At 45.6% G+C, this 17,259-nt stretch overlaps 1 protein-coding gene across 1 annotated transcript; it reads left to right on the top strand.

Annotated features, from left to right (window-relative positions):
* Positions 1 to 21: 21 nt before the first annotated feature.
* On the top strand, positions 22 to 15,975 carry CRAT (carnitine O-acetyltransferase). The gene is made up of 14 exons (XM_052668884.1): positions 22 to 153; positions 3,099 to 3,362; positions 3,795 to 3,913; positions 6,025 to 6,078; positions 6,930 to 7,095; positions 7,663 to 7,837; positions 8,403 to 8,581; positions 9,568 to 9,668; positions 10,098 to 10,217; positions 10,701 to 10,823; positions 10,909 to 11,044; positions 11,495 to 11,557; positions 12,085 to 12,222; positions 12,731 to 15,975. The coding sequence occupies exons 1-14, from the start codon at positions 127 to 129 to the stop codon at positions 12,944 to 12,946; spliced, it is 1,881 nt and encodes a 626-aa protein (XP_052524844.1). The 5' UTR covers positions 22 to 126; the 3' UTR covers positions 12,947 to 15,975.
* The last annotated feature ends 1,284 nt before the right edge of the window (positions 15,976 to 17,259 follow it).

Raw genomic sequence — 17,259 nt, 5'->3', positions numbered from 1 at the left:
GGAGCCGGCTTCGTCCCGCACCAAGATGGCGGCGTAGCGGCCCCGCCCCTTATTGGCCGAGCGGGGCGGCGGCGCCCGGTGTCGCCGGTGTCCTTGCGGCGGGCGGCGGCGGCCGGGAGCGGAGCCATGCTGGGCTGCGTGGCGAGGGCGGCGGTGAGTGCGAGGCAAGAGGGACGGGATGGGGCGCGGGGTGCGTGAGATGGCGGCCGGGCCTCGCCTCCAGCCTGAGGGGAGCGGGGGTGCGGGTGGTGTCCCCTTGTCGCTGAGGGGTGCAGGCAGGGGATGGCAGCCTGCAGGCCCTGAGGCCCGCCTGGGCCTTGGCATCGCTGCTGGGCAAGATGTCCGTGAAGGTTGGAGAACGGCTCTCAGATCCCCAGGCCCAACCCCAGCCCACCGACACGTCCCTCAGTGCCGCATCTCCGCGGGTCTGGAACACTTCCATGCATGGTGACCCCAGCAGCTGTGCAGGGTGGGCAGCTGCGTCAATGCAGCACTGCTCCTTTGAGAAGAGACGTTCTGGACACGCTCTGGAGCCTCGATGTCTTTCTAGGGACCCAGAACTGAACACAGCACTGAGGTGCAGCCCCACCAGTGCCAGTATGGGGCCACAGTCACCTCCGTGTTCCTGCTGGCTGCACTAGTGCTGATACAAACCAGGGTGCCATTGGCCTTCTTGGCTACCTGAGCACACTGCTGGCTCACGTTCAGCTCCAGATTCTTTTCCTCTGCATACCATTGCAGCCACTCTGCCCCAAGTCTATAGCACTGCGTAGGGCTGTTGTTGCCAAAGTGCAGCACCCAGCCCTTGGTTTTGTCAGAGCTCACTGACACCGCTGTGGATGTCAGGGCAGGAGGCAGTGTAGGATAGTGTCAGCTCTGTGGATTCACTCCATGAGGTGCTTTCTCAGCACTGGTTGCCTCAGGGCTGGAGGGGGCTCCAGTTTCTAATTTAAAAAGACAAACACAATCTGACACTACACGTTGTGGCTGTGCTGGGAATCAGACACCGCTCTGAAATCCATCCCGCCCCCAAGCCTGCAGGTGGACTTCGCATCAGCTTTACACACTCTGGAAAAGGTCACTTGCTGTACTGGAACGTGGCCTGGGAGCATTGCCAGCCTGCAGGCTGGATCCATCCACACACATTGCACTCTGCTGTTTGTTTCCCCGGTGCTTGTGGGGAAAAGGCAGGCTACTCACTATCTCTGCTGCCAGCTGCCTCCTCTGTTCAGCTGTGATCACTGCTCCTCCTTGTATCAAACATTTGAGTTTGACCTCGATCCAAACAAGCAGAGGACAGACATAAAAGAGAAAACATAAATCTACCCCGTGTTTTAACTTGTGTTTTCAACTAATTTAGTGTGGGGTTTTCTCTGTTTGCTTGTGATCTTAGCTGTGTTTAAAGCCTGCTTCTGTCTCCCCCTCAGTTGCCCAGAGGAGCGTAATAGTCCTTGGGACTGCACCGTGTTGTTGCTCTGCTTTGGAGATACCTTTTTATTTATAAGGGTTGACAACCCTTTACTTCCCAAAGTCTTGCAATAATGATCATACGTGCATGGAGGAAGAGCAGGAAGATATCTTTAGCTCCAAATGCTTTCATTTCTGCCATGGCTGGAGGCCCAGAGCTATTGATCCAAGAGCAGTCAGCAGGCACAGACCGGGGCAGTGCAGGGCTGACAATCAGTGACCGAGGGAGGGCTTCCTGGAAAGGTGCCTTCATGGCATTTGATGGTGTGATTACCCCCAGCTCTCCCTGACCTGTGCCTGGCCTTGAGCCCTCTGATCGGAGCAGTCATGTGGCAGTTTGCTAATCAGGTGACGCCCTGCACGGGCAGCCCGTTGTCAGGGGGAAGAGGAAACCAAGACAGGCCGAGGGAGAGCTTTACGATCATTTCTGTCCTCCCAGCCATGGATAGCAAGCAGAAGCAAGCAGAGAAGGTACAGTATCCTCATGCTGCCATGATTAATTCCCTTCATCTCTTCCCAGCCCCTCTCTTTTAATGCTTGAGTAATTCCCCCTTCTCTTGTTTTTAACCCTCCTTCCCCAAACCTTGATCACATGGTTTTTATTGTGTCCTGCAAAGAGCATACAGCACTTTCTCTGAGGGCTCAGCACCATGCAGAAAGCTTTGTCACTTTGCAGATTTTTCTTCTTCTCTCTGCTTAACTCCTGGGAGCTGGGAGGTATGGGGGCACTTATTTTCTTATTGCCTTGCAAATAAGGTTAAGCAAAAGGCACTTTGCATCCCAGACTCCTGTAGAAAAGGATATCACCTGGTGTGATGCTGTCTAAGGCTTTCATTCACCTGTCTGATCCCCAAAGCCTGTTGCCATCACCCACAATTTCCTGAACAGCTCCCAGTGATTCCTCTCCAGAGATTCCTATAATTTGAACAGCTCCATACTGGTACAACTGAATAGAGGCTGTCCTAATACTGCTGGGGCTTCCACCGACAGGGAGGTTCACCAGCACAAAGAAGCACTGCCCAAAGGCCAACACAGCCAGTCTTTCCCTGACCATCACTTGTGATAGACCATCCCTGGCCAAAGCAGAGGGGTTTTAATCCTGCCTCAGGCTTAGCTTACCTTAACTAAATCTGCCCCCCCCCACCTTCCAAAAGCCTAAAGTGTAATTTGTTTTGTTACAGAGCTCTGCTTAATTTTTTGACCTTCTTCTATTGTGTATCCTGAGAAGCAATTACGTGGCTTCTGACTACCTAAGATTAAGTTTCTTTCATGACTTACTTCCCATGGGATGGAAGTTTGGCTTGAGAAACATGGAGATACTCAGCTAGAAGGCACCCAGACAGCAGGGATGTGTTATTATCCTTGCAGTGTTTCCTGCACGGAGATAAGAATCAGGATCCTGATTGATCAGATTTCTCTTGCAGCTTTTCTGAACATCTTACAACCATATAGAGATTAGAAATTGCTAGAGCATGCAGTCGTAGATGTGCACCTTGCATTGCTTCTTGTGCTCCGTTCCCCTGATGAGATACCTTCAGAATCCGGGACGGGGACTCCCAGACCCAAGTTGTTTGTGACCCCATGCACATCAGGGGGAAGTTCTGTCTCGACATTTGCTTTGTGCTTTACAGGCCAGGCCCTATGGCCTGCTGAAGCCAACAGCTTTAGGCAAGATCCCAGGCAGATTTCTACTTCATCAAGAAGCATTGCCCCCTCTCCCCGTGCCGCCGCTTCAGCAGACGCTGGATCGCTACCTGCTGACCCTGCAGCCCATCATCAGTGAGGAGGAGCTGAACCACACGCAGGAGCTGGTGGCTGAGTTCCGCAAGCCAGGAGGTGTTGGGGAGAGACTGCAGAAAGGCCTGGAGAGGAGAGCGAGGAAAACAGAGAACTGGGTAGGTTGGGACTCTGGTCCCAGGCTTTGTGTGGGGGGAGAGGCCTGATGCGTGCCTCTCCAGCATCCGCTGGGATCTGTGTTCTTATGGCACTGTCTTCATGAGCAGCCTGCTGCTGGCCTTCCTAAGATGTGCACGACCCTCACCAGGGCTTGGGTCACTGCCCCTGGCTGTGGCTGCTGAAGCCCTTAGCTTGTTGGCATCGCAAAGCTGGCACTAAGGAGTTGAAGGAAACTTCCTTTTTGAGCCCTGCATCAAAAGCCCCTAGTGCTTCACTACAGTGCCCCCCTACCATAAACAAAACATAAAACCCAAACAGTCTGTTTGCAAAGTGTGGGGCAGAACTGCGGTCAAGGTGTTGAGAGCGTTCAGCTTGGCTTGGGTCAAAAAGCAGCAGATGCTGTGCCTGCATGTTGCCTTTCTCCATGCCAGCTCTCGGACTGGTGGTTGAAGACAGCTTACCTGGAGTATCGCCTGCCAGTTGTGGTTCACTCCAGCCCTGGTGTGGTTTTACCTAAGCAGGATTTTCAGGATCGACAAGGGCAGCTCAGGTAAAGTCCTTTTCTGCCTTCCCTTGGGCTTCAGATGGGATGAGCTACCTCTTTTGGACTGGGGGTGGGTGTTCAGGCTGTCTGGGAGTAGTTGGCATGCTATAGCCTGTCCATGCTGTGCAAGAGGGCTATACAGATAAGGAAAGGCTGGTAGGCTGTAAGGAATCCTGGTTATAAGGTGAAGAGTCTGGTGGTTCAGGCACTGAACTCAAAACTTAAGTTTGTCTTTGCTTGACAGCCCTGACTGGAGGCATTGTGAGGATATATCTGACACACTAAAAGCTAGAAGGCAGTAAGACTGTGTGTGCAATTAAAGGAGGCATGAAGACTAGCCTAGGTGTGAAAGTTTGCTAGTTCTGAGGGACAAGGGAACTTGCTGCAGGGACTGTCTCCTGTTTTGTAATTTCATTTATGGGTTAGAAGACCAACAGTCACCAGTCTCTCTCCATGACCAGAACTTTTAGCAGTTCTGCCCTGCCCTTTGTTGTCTGCCCTTTGTTGTAAGCATCAGAGTCCCACAGCTAAAACCAGCCCACCGCTGCCCATCTGCAGCAGATTCTCTTGCTCATTCCTGAACCAGCATCTGGTTCACATCTTCTCTTCCCTCCCTTTAATTTTTAACCACCATTGTAGACGTGTGTTTCAAACTCCATCTGCAAAACGTTAGCATTGACCTTTACACAGGACTACCTCTTCCCCAGTTACTGCTGCTCCCTGCAGATGAGAAGTACCAACCAGGGCAGCACTGCTGCTGTCAGCTGTATCTGCTCCTTGGATACACCTGACCAGCAGTACAGAGGGTGAGCCTTACAAGGACAACACAGAATTACACAAACACCTCTGAAAAGTTTTGCTTGTATTCACTTTTGTGTGGATAGCAGATAAGACTTGGAGAACTACCACTGTTCCAACCCAGGGAACTGAGCAGCCACACGATAATCTGGGCTACCCTTGAAAATACAGTTCAAAGTGTCTATTTTGTGACTGCATAAAGAAGTTTGACGGTGTAGCTTGAAACTAAAGCTTCAGAAATCAGAAAGCAAGTTTAGAAAGTGTTCTTTAGTCCTCAGTCTGTCAAAAGAGACTGGAAACAAGTCAGCTAACAAAGCTCTTCCCCTGAAGCTCTAACTCTGCTCCCAGGCTGTTTCCTCTCAGAAATGACTCCCTGACTTCTGTTTCTTGGCTGTTTTACTTCCTCAGATTTTTCAGTAAGGCTGGGAAATTTTCACTGAAAACTACCTTGGAAGACACGTGCTGTGTTTGTTTAACAGCCCTTAGGTTCTTGGAGTCACTTTGATTTTTACTAGGGATGGGGAGGTTGAGCAAATCTGGATGACACTGCATGCAGATGCCAAATGCTGCTACTACTTTAAAGCCTTTGAAGTTCAGCTGACTGCAACCTCTTGTCACAGTGACCTCCTGCCCCTTTCCTCCCACGCGTGGTTCAGAGCTCCCAGGTCAGAAAAGGCCAACTTGTCACTCCCAAGCAAAGCAGTTGGATGTGGCTGGTCACTACAAACTGTTTCTGTTGATCCTAGTGAGCACAACACCTCAGTGTCAGTATGCAGCATGCCTGCATTTGTTTCAGATCCTTCACTGCCAAAGGAGTGCTTTTAGGGCTGCATGAGCAGCAGAACATGAAGCAGGTAGGAGCTAGATCAGCATTAATGAGTCCTCAATACAGAGATGTACAGCTGCAGTTTAGCTTGAAACTCAGAGCTGGCCTCTGGCCAGGGAAGGGCAGAAGTCCCCTTCATGTTGTTTTAATGCTGAGACTTGGATGGGACAAAAATCATCACACAGCAGTAGAAAATGCTGCTTTTAGAGGGTTATTTATATATTCAGACTACACCCTATCTTGAGAGTTGTCCAGAATTCCCTTGTTATGTAATAATTAAGTGCTAAAGGGCTGGACTATCCAGCAGTCTGAAATCACACCCCCAGAGTGGCTGTATCAGCTAACCAGAGATGGACACAACAGGGGCTTGGCAGAATGGATGAACTTCTACAGAGCAGAGAGAAGGCTTTGCTGCTCCTCTTCCTTAGCTAGCCCCTCTGCCCCAGGTGCTCTGTGTTGGAATCTCAATTTGTTACATTCGATATTTTTCCAGGTTTGCTGCAAAGATGATCGAGGGCATCCTGGATTTCAAGACCATGATTGACAAGTGAGTTAGCAACTTTTCTGACTTCTCAGGTGTTCCTTACTGTCACAGAGAGGCTGACCCTAGTCAATAAATCTCCCTTCCAAATAAAAAGCTTACAGATAGCAGCACATATTGAAGAGATACTGTAATCAGCATTGCTGCTAGCTGTCAGGGTTACCACTGCTAAAGAACAAATTTACTTTCTTCATGTTCTTTGTTTACCTTAATGCTCTGGTTGGCATGCATACATGTTTAGAGGGATTGAGCCAGACAGTCTTGTGGAGTTACATACTTCTGTTTGCCCACAGAACAAGTTACAGCTCAGGCTGCAGGAATTTGTCTCTCTCCTTTTGGGTTTCTGGTGTTGCTCATCTTCCAGCTAGCCTTAGAGAAACTTGTTCCTCCCCACTCCCTCTCTTCTAAGCACCAACTGAATACACCTTATTTATGTTCTCAAAATAGCATCTGCCAACACATAACCAACATCATACCTTTGCATCCAAACTCAGCTAAGGCTCGGGGCCAACCGTGGAAAGGGTAGTGGGAATATATTGCTAAAGTGGTCCATTGAGGCTCACTCTTAGCTGATGAATCATAGCTGGCCCACTAGATTAAAGCTGAAAACATCCTTCTGCTGTTTTACTGGAAACAATACATCTCCCAGTATTATCAGGCTCTTAATTCAGCTTAGCAGACAGCTAACACAGCAGGAATGGGAAAAGATGAGCCTTTTTTATACCATCAGCACACACGGTTAGGTTTTGCTGGAGGTGATAGCGGCTGCGCAGTGGCTGTCCTGTGTCTGTCTTGTGTAAGGAAAGCAGGCCCTCTCACTGCTATATTTTCTCTTCCATACCTGGATATATCTTCAGTGAGACCCTCCCAGTGGAGTACCTGGGTGGGAAGCCCCTCTGCATGAACCAGTACTACCAGATCCTTTCGTCCTGCCGCATTCCTGGGCCCAAGCGGGACTCCATTGTCAACTACGCCAAGGGCAAGAAGCAATCCAGACACATCACAGTGGTTCACAACTTCCAGGTAAGAGCAGCTCCTGGACTTTCAAGGAGGTTTGTTTAGATGCACATGTCCCTTTCAGTAAGCTGTGCTGCTGAAGAAAATGGAACACAAACTCTGCCCACAAGGTTTGCCTCAGCAGAGATTCACGCCTGCTTCCTTTATTCCCTTTGGCTTTAGCTGAACAACAGCTGGGATAGACCTGTGCAAGCAAGGGATGAGGCAGAAACCTCTTTTTCTTGTCCCTGCAACCCCTGTCTCTCAAAGCCCAGACTTAGGAGGCTGGGACTCAAGTTGGAAATTGGTAACAAATTCTACCACTATAGGCAAATGTAGGAAATAGAAAATCCTTGTGTTTTGGCCCTCATTACCACAGCTTTCAACCTTCTTGAAACCTGGACTGTATTTATGTCCTGCAAGGAAAGTAGGACTTGGTTGGTCTGTCAATTCTGAATGCCTTTCAAAGGTCTGCTTTCAAACTGAGTTCTTTGATCAGGTCTTACCTCTTCAGAGTGGCTGCTCATTCTTTTGGCAGCTGGATAATTAAGATCTTCTTTCATTTCCTATGTCCTTGTCTGTTCTCATCTTCAGTTCTTTGAGCTGGATGTGTACAACAGTGATGGCAGCCCCCTTACCACCGACCAACTCTTTATTCAGCTGGAGAAGATCTGGAACACCTCCCTCCAAACAAACAAAGAACCTATTGGAATCCTCACCACCAACCACCGAAACAGCTGGGCAAAAGCTTACAACAACCTTCTGAAAGGTGTGTACAGTCCCTAACGTCCAAGTGCTAACGAACACTACAAATGTTTGAAAACCAACCTCACTGCTGTGCTCTGCTCAATTCTTTCCTTTGGAAAGCTTTTGGAAACACGTACATGAACTTCCCACCCCAAAGCAGCAAGCGGATTTCATTGTAAACTGTTGCTTTTTCTGTTGTAGAAGGTACATGAGTGAAAGCTGAAGTTTGGTGAATTAGAGCCAAAATCCTGGAGTTTGTTGGGGTTGTAAGAATTGCAAATCATAGAATGGCTTAAGTTGGAAGGAATCTTACAGATAATCCAGTTCCAACCCCTGCTGTGGGCTGGTTGCCACCCACTACATCAGGCTGCCCAGGACCCATCCAGCCTGAGAAAAGGAAGGAACTGTATATATTCATCTTTAACCCAGCTGCTATCACTTTACATCCCTAAATAATACATATTACACTGATGTACCATAGGGATCCAACACTGCTCCTTCAAACCTTCTCTTTCAAATGCCAGTCTCTCTCCACTCGAAAGCTTTTCAACTCCCTCTTCTTATTTTTTGTTCCTTTTCTCTCCCAGATAAGACCAACAAGGAATCTGTACGTACAATTGAGAAGAGCATTTGCACTGTCTGCCTTGATGCACCGATGCCACGGGTGTCTGACGACATCTACCAGAGTCGTGTGGCCGCTCAGATGCTGCACGGTGGAGGCAGTCGCTGGAACAGTGGGAACCGATGGTTCGACAAAACCCTTCAAGTAAGTGCTGATCTCAAACGATTCTGAATAGATGAGTCTGAGCTTCTTCCTGAGACTGAAAGGGGCCAAGCAATCCAAGACACCTTTTGCAGGAAAGCTTCTCTAGCACTGAGTGGAGAAACAGAGGAGATAAGCTGTGGAAGCTGACAGCGTGAGATCCTTCAGTTTCCCTTGCTGTCAACTCAACTTGCTTCAGGGACTTTGCATTTCTTCTACTGCCTCTGCCCACGCTTACTCAGTGTAGCTGTTCTTTGTGTTCCTTGTAAATCAATTTTCTGCCTGCGGTGAACAATGCCTTGTCTGCTTGGAGGCAGCCCAAACATAGGGAGGTCTGTTTCTTTTATTTTCCCTAGGCTTGTCACTTTCCCAGTTTCTGCTAGAAGCTGCCCAGGGTTTTTTTTGTTGCTCTTCCCACTCCCCCCCCAGCATCAGCTGCCATCCCACAGCATCCTTCTGGTCAATTCTCCATTCAATCAAGAACATTCATGAGCAGCTGCTATTTGAGCTTCCCCCTTATTAGTTCACCTATCCTGGCTCACAGATCAAAGCTGTGGTTCTTTAAAAGATTGCTATCTCTGCTGAGGTCTCCACGTTTTCCATTATTTTGTTCCTATTTGGAACTCTTCCTTGATGGGATAAAGCTGAGATGTTTCAGGTAATGCAAAAGTAAGGCTAAGTCAGCATATGGTGATATTATTCCTGTATTACATGTGCAACTGAAAAAATCAAACCCACTGAACTACTCTGTACTGCCAGAGCACACCAATATAGCTGTCAGGCACACTTCTATCTAGTTAGTTTTTCAAAACTCTTAGCAGTAGTATTAGATCTTTCTAGGCCTGCTGAAAGACTTCTGTGTGTTACCTTTGAAGCATGCAGGAATAGGTTCACTCTCCAGTCTGTTCCAGAGCAGTGAGGCACTAACACCTCTCTCTGGATAGCTCGTGCTTCATGTACTAGTCATTTTCCTTCCTGATCTCTCATAGTTCATCATTGCTGAAGATGGCTCCTGTGGTCTGGTATATGAGCACGCTCCCGCAGAAGGTCCACCCATCGTTGCTATTCTGGATCACATTGTGCAATACACGTGAGTCCTGCCTGCTCTACCATTCCTCAGCTTTTGAAATAAGGAAAAGCTGTTATGGCACCTGTTTCCCCAAGACCATGCCTCTTCACTGCTCCACCAAGAATTTATTCTTGAGGAACGGTATCGTATGCTAATTGGTGATGGCTTTTCTTACATTTATAATGAGAATTGAGCAGGCAAGCTCACGCTGCTTCCATTTTTAGGGAATGTTACTCTTCAGAGTCAACAGGACTTTTGCCTAGTACCTGTTCCTTTTGGGCAGGAGGCACTGAAGAGATTTCACTCATACTCTTCAAAAATCATTGTAATGGCACTGTGAAGAGTTTTTCAGCGCGTGGCAAATCTCCTGTGCACTTCTGCCCCTGTTCCACTATGTTTAGCTGAGTCTTGTGTCAAAGGACTGATTAAACATATCATTTCTCTAAGCAGGAAGAAACCCGAGCTGGTAAGATCACCAATGATTCCTTTGCCAATGCCCAAGAAGCTGCGGTTTAACATAACTCCAGAAATCAAGAATGACATAGAGAAGGCAAAACAGAACCTTAACATGTAAGTACAAAGCACTGGAGAGGTTCTGGTGAGTGACTGAAGGTTTAACTCATGTCCCCATTTCAAACACATCAGCCTTCCTTCCCCCACTGCTGCTAGGGAGTTTTTCCAATGACTTACTGGGTCAACATTGAGCCTAGCTGAAAAGCACACTAATGCCACCTGCTAAGAGGAAACTGAAAGGCATGGAAAAGGGCCAATTGTTTATCCATTCCACTTTTGCTAAGAACAAAGCCTCAGCAGATTCAGCTAGGGACACTGGAGTATACAGACATAAGCCCATCTAACTCAGTGTAGATTTTTAGCAATGACCAGAAGAACTCACCTGCATGTCTAATCAAGCCTGACTGTGATGGAGCCATCAGTCCCTACGTAGATCCAAGCAGCCTGTTCCTTCTCAGCCTCAGGAAAGCCAGGTTCATGCATTTATGTTTCAAAAACAAGCAGCAGGTGAAGGAACGCTTCCTGTCTCTTTCCTTGCAGCATGGTCCAAGACCTGGATATCAAAGTGATGGTCTTTCATCAATTTGGAAAAGCCTTCCCCAAGTCAGAGAAGATAAGTCCTGATGCTTTCATCCAGCTGGCCTTGCAGCTAGCATATTACAGGTAAGATCACCAACTCAGGAGGTAGCTTTGCATCCTCCCCACCTTCAGATCAAATACACGAGCTTGACTCTTCCCCATCTCCCAGGATGTACGGCCATGCCTGTCCCACGTATGAGAGCGCCTCACTGAGGATGTTCCGTTTGGGCCGCACAGACACCATCCGCTCTGCTTCTATTGAGTCTCTTAAGTTTGTGCAATCCATGGACAGCCCTGACAAATCGGTGAGGATTTCAGAGAAGTAGCATGAGAGGAGGCCACAGCAGGAAATAAGGGAAAGATGCTTATTTGGCTTTGTCAGCTTTTTTCAGCTTTGCAGAACTGCACCTGGTATCAAGTTGAGCTAAAATGTATCTTAGAGTATACAGTTACTCACCTTGGATTTAATTTAGCTTTCTTTTGAGTGGACTGAAAGCTAGGGAAACAACAGGTGGATGTTTCTAATACTCCCAAAAGGAATCAACTCCCTTCTAATAGTTTGCTTAGGCACCTTAAGTTTTACTGCTGATGGATGGAGAACTCCAGTTGAAATAACATAACACAGCCAAACAACATCATTTTAAAATTAACACTAGTACAGACACACAAGGCAGAAATACCTGTGTCCTACAGGAATGATTGAAAGGAGGTTAGCTGTTCTGTAGAAAAACTAAAGATGTGTGTGTTCCTTTCAGGACCAGGTGAAAACCGACTTGCTGAGGAGAGCTACCCAGGCCCACAGGGAATACACAGATATGGTAAGTGACCTCTGTGCAACCATCATTGAGGTTTTACACAATAAATGAATAAAAACAAACAAACAAACAAACAAATCCAAGACCTAAAGAGCTTTATCTCTGTGGCACAGTGATGTGGCCATTAATGCTACTGCCCGAATGCTTTCTCCTCTTTAACTAGTTGTTTAAGAGCCCCTTGTGATAGGAAAAATCTAAGAGCAAAAAAACTTCTGTTTTCACTGCCATGGTTTCTGATTAATGCCACAGCTGCAGGAAAACACCTTAAACCAGAGAAAGCACATAGGCAGGAACTGTAAAGTGGGTTCCACCAGTATGTTTATTTTCACAGTCTTTACAAATGAGACTGACTCGCTAAGGGCAATGTCCAGTATTCTAACTTTGTAGATGTATAGATACTTAGAAAGGTTTTTGTTGTTGGTTTGGGGTTTTTTTTGTGGACTTTTTGTTGGTGTTTTTTTGACCCAGTGGTGATAGTGTTACTCACTTTGCTGCAAGACAGGTTTTCACCTGCTCTTCCATCCTTACAGGCAATAAGGGGGAATGCAATAGATCGCCACCTCTTGGGCCTGAAGCTTCAAGCTATTGAGGATTTAGTGAGCATGCCTGAACTGTTCATGGACACAGCATATGCTGTTGCAACACACTTCAATCTCTCAACCAGCCAGGTAGGACTCATTTAAGCAAAGATGGAAGTGGTCTATATTTATTACCATTGTGTTTCTTCCCCACATTTCTCCCTCATCTCTTCACAATATTTTAAAACTGCTACCAGCCCCAGTAAAACTGCAGATCTAATCTGCAGCTGCCAGGCCTTCTCTACTGCATAAAACACAAGCATAACCAAGGCTGAGATAACCAAAAGCGTTTGGTGCCTACCTGCACATGGTAGAAAGTGGAGTTAGGTGCCATCTGCTGTGCTCCGGGTCTTACTGAACAAGTTCTGCTTGTGATTTATTAGAAGCTGATATCAGAGTTTTCTCCTTTGTAGAGCCACAAGAAATCACACTGCTACTACACAGCAGAATCCAAGATGTGTGTGCAGGCAGGGGGAGCTCAGCACAAGGTTCTCCTTAGAGCATTTTCAGGAGTTTCTTCTACTGTTGACATAGTTAGCCTTTGATAGCTGCATTTTTTGCCTGGGTAGTTAGAAGTTTAATCACATTGTCTCCACAGGTCCCAGCAAAGACAGACTGTGTGATGTGTTTTGGTCCCGTGGTTCCAGATGGCTATGGAATCTGTTACAACCCTATGGATGAACATATCAACTTTGCCATTTCAGCATTCAACAGCTGTGCTGAAACAAATGCAGCTCGCATGGCACATTATCTTGAAACAGCACTGCTAGACATGAGGAGCTTGCTCCAATCTACTCCCAAATCCAAACTGTAAGAGGCAAATACGATGTAAAATCCCCCACGAGAGAGGCTGTCTTTCTTGCACTGAAGTTCCCAGTTCCTCAGAAAATGATTGAGGGGACAGCCTGTCCTGACTGGAATCTAGGAGGGCAACATTTGTTTTCAGCAAGACAGAATCTAATATCTACAGATATTAGGCTGTGGGGCAAGAGGAGACGTTGTCTAAAGCCAAAGCACAACTGAGTGGTCCTCTCCCATCACTGCTAAGTGCACCTTCCTGTCCTCAGAGAGGACTAAAATCTTTTTATGGAACTTACTGTAACAGAATGTAGAGAAAGCACAGTCCTTACCAGTATCTACATCCATTTGGTGAAGAAGGTAGTTCTCCAGGAAAAGCAGGGAATGTTTATGATATGAGGGGACTACTGCAAGACTAAGGCTTTTTCTGGTTTAGGCTTCTGAAGAGAGCAGCATCTTTGCAACTCATCTGAAGAGTTCTTTTACTGCAGCCAAACACCATCATTGAACAAAGGGGAGAAAGAAGTCAGAGCAGATCCTGTCTTGTTAAGAGTGCACTGTACTACCCGTCCCAGGCACCTTATCATTACATACTTTGCAGCCCTGGAAACGTTCCCTTCTTCTATCTTTAAGATGCTGAGATCTTTCCATTGCACTGACCCAACAACAGTATACTACTCACTACAAGCTAAGGCAGCTTTGTTTGCTTTGTTCTGGGCTTTTTGTTCAAGCTTGCTGTTTGTGGGCCCAGCCCTTCATCTTCAGACTGTGTAAAGCTCCTCCTTCAGAGCTTCCACAGAACTTGTCTTGCACAGGTTTTACGAACTTCAGCTTTAGGTACCTTACCTTGCCCTTTATTGAGATGAGAAGGAGCTGCCTGTGCATTTAGCAGAATAGTTGCTCCACTGTAGTTTTACCTTGCAACTGAGGAAAAGAAACAGATGCTGACCTTCTGTTTACTAGTCAAAGGGCCACATGCCTATTCTCCTTCAGGGCACACATGTTAAATCTAACATGGCTGTATAACTTGCTTTCAGAAACCATATATTTATGCAGAATGTGTTTGGCCTAAGTTGTGGATAAAGAGGAATATTTCTGACCTGGAATTGCAGAATGCACTTCTGGTTTTGGCTCACAGAATTCAAACCTGTTGGCGCCAAAGGAAAAACAGAACATCCCTTCTTACACAGTGTTCTGCTTTTAAGAAACACAAACACTTGAAAAGCAGGAAGAAAGCTAAGAATGCTCAGGCACCTTGAGCTGCTTGTCTGCTGTAGCAGCCATTGTTCCTGCAGTAACAACACTTTTTTTCTGATACTCTTACATTTTCTTCTTACTGCAGTGTTATTCAGATCTGTGCCATCTCTGTTATGTGGACGATAATCTTGTAACAGTGCTTTCATGTTCAACTGAGACAGTAGAAGATTATACAAAAAACATCTACGTACAATTTTTGCACAGGAACATTTTCCAAGCACTACTTCCAATCAATCTGCAAGAATCTAAGCTCCCTTAATTTTTATTTAGTCAAACTGAGTGGTAATGAAGAATTCTACTGCTTCTACTGCTATTTCAGCAACAGGAATTTAATATTTAAACTGCACACCCTTCAAGATAAGATGGTTGGGACATCACAGTAAACAAGATGCATTGTAAATCTGATGGCCTGTACTGTTAAGAGCAAAACATTTGATCCTAATTGCTACTTTTATGATCACAGATCTGATCAAAGTGCCTTGGTAAACAGACGTGAGGAATTTTGCACTAAATCAGTTTTAGAGAAAAATACTGTTCTCATCTGCTTTGAAAAAGACACAAATCAAAACTGTTGCAGTTTTTTTCTAGAAGGATATTGTTTTAAAGCTTCATACACCTAAATCAACCTTACAATGGAAAATTTAACTGAAACTCACCTGCACAGCCAGTGATTGTATGAACTGCCACCTTCACATCATTTACATGGATTTAGTTGATCTTTTAGAAGAATCCTGAATGGAGTGCGATAGTCTAAGGAAACAGTGGGAGCACCAAAAACCTGTGAACACACATTCCTGCTCTCTTATTCCTCTGCTGTGAGGTAGACTGAAAATTACAAGAGGATAAGCAGTATTATCAGAGAGTGAGCGACTGTAAATACTACATAAAAGACACCTTGCTGAAAGAACAGCTACTTTTATAATTTTTACTTTGAAAAATGTATTTTTTTGTTTGCCAAAGTAATCTTCCCCTCATGCTGGATCAACATCTGTGCTTGGGGGTGAGTTACTTTCCCATCTGCAATGCCTTGAACCACTGATAATACAGCACTGTCATTTCAGTACTTGTAAGCTGCCCCTTTTTCCTTCTGTCTTATGAAAGGAAAGGGCCTTAAATAAAGTGCCTATTAAACATTGAGCAGAAGAAATGCCCTGCTGTGACTCTATCTCAGAAGATGGGACTGATATTTCCTGGCTCTAAGTCTAGATATCCCACCAGCTTCAGCAGAGCGCAGCTGTGAGAAGCAGAGTATCACACTGAAAGACAAGGTTCTTAAACCACTTGATGCATCCTTAATGACATAAGGAGCTGAAATTCAGATGAAAACTTGCTTTCTGATGTGCTTGAAAGGACGCTGAAATCATTACAAGGTTTCTCTTTAAAAAGAAAAACGTACTTTATTGTGCAGGTTCTAAAATGTGATAGTATTCCAATTCATACCTTCAGTTTTTCCAGTGTAAACTTACTGAATACTGTTCTCCTCTCTGTTTTTGATTGTCTGATTGCTTTAGTGAGAGATGTCGATAGTCTTAAAGATGCATTCAGTACGAGAAACAAAACTTCTGGGAAAACTACTGATTTGGAGCAAATAAAGAAACGCATAGACTGAGAACATTCAACAAACTCCTGGGGTTTAAGTGCAATTTATGATACAGCCTGGTAGTGTTTGCATGCTTTGCTGGTTAGCTGTATTAAGTTCTGTTTTGATAATGTAATTCATGTCGTGCAGTTTTGAAATGTTCTTCGAATAAACTGAAACACAATAAACAAGTCAGTGCTACAAAAATACTTCAATCTGCTTCAGTACTGCCGAAGTTACAGTCCTGCCCTTACAGGAGAATGTTCACAAGTGGGGACAGCAAGAACAGTGAACCACGATGTTCTGTCACCTTCCTTTTTATTGTCTTAGAATCTCCATCCAGCCCTTGAGTACAGGGGAGGAACTTGAAAGCATCTGCTTGCAAAGCCATGTATTCCAAAGGAAATATTTTTGTTTCAGAAAACTAGTGGCAGGAGACTTCATACAAGTTTAGAGTAAGGCAGAGCTTGAATCTTTTTCCTGCACAGCACCATTTAGTTAAGAAAATCCATGGGATTGCTAACAAATTTCTACCATCAAATATTGCAAAGACTTCTGGAAAGGTACAGCAAGAGTAGGTGGAAGATGCAGATTACAAACAAATCACAGAACACAGTCTATTACAGTGTCTTACGAGAGCTCTTCTCCCTGTCACACCCCTAAGCATTACTGCAGGAAGCCTGGGTTTGAAGGCAACATGAAGAGGAACAGCTTTGTACCCAGTTCTGCTCTCCATGAGGACATGTAATCCCTTCTCTAGTTCAACTGCTGCTTCCACACAGTTTTGCCAGCTGGCTTTCAGCTTACAAGAAACTGAAGAAGTGCCATCCACTCCTTAAGCACTTTTCAGCCTTTTCCTTAGGGAAGAACCTGCGACCCCCCTTCTGACTTTGTAAGTTCACTTCTAAGTGATGCAAAGGAAAAAATAAAACAGTGAGTCCTAAGTGATTAGTACCAGCTGTCAGACTCATTCGTAAGATACCACTATGTTACAAGGCTTATGTGATGTTCTATCCCAATTTTAATACAGCAAGTCCAATTCCACATTCCCATGAAAGCTGTAGGATGCCTCTTCATTTGGGTGCACCTTCAGAGCTGATCTAGTGCTCAGGTCCTTCAGACAGTAAGAGAAACAGGACCGCTCGTGTTATGCAACAAGTTAGAACAGTTCTTAAACCTGACTCAATGCAACTGAAAAACAATTAGTTCACTACACAAAGCTACCTAAACAGAGAAATTTAAATGGCTTCATTCCTGAACTGAATCAGGATTGCTACTTTCTACTCTACAGTTAATACTCTGGTTGTCCAACAGTTTGTACAGCAGCCAACTCCTGCTCCTTACAAACACGCAAACTCCTATGGCAACAGGCACAGATGAAAACTTAAAAAATAAAAAATAAAAAACTAAAAAAAATGTTAAAAATCAAGATGAACAGAAACATCTCACTTCAAGCAGCTTTATAATGCAGGAGTCTGTTTAAAGTGAAGATA

This window comes from Tympanuchus pallidicinctus, unplaced genomic scaffold (assembly GCF_026119805.1).
Source record: "Tympanuchus pallidicinctus isolate F22 unplaced genomic scaffold, pur_lepc_1.0 scaffold8, whole genome shotgun sequence".
Classification (NCBI taxonomy): Eukaryota; Metazoa; Chordata; class Aves; order Galliformes; family Phasianidae; genus Tympanuchus; species Tympanuchus pallidicinctus.
Note: the sequence above shows the minus strand (reverse complement) of the source record. Positions and strands in the feature narration are given on the sequence as shown.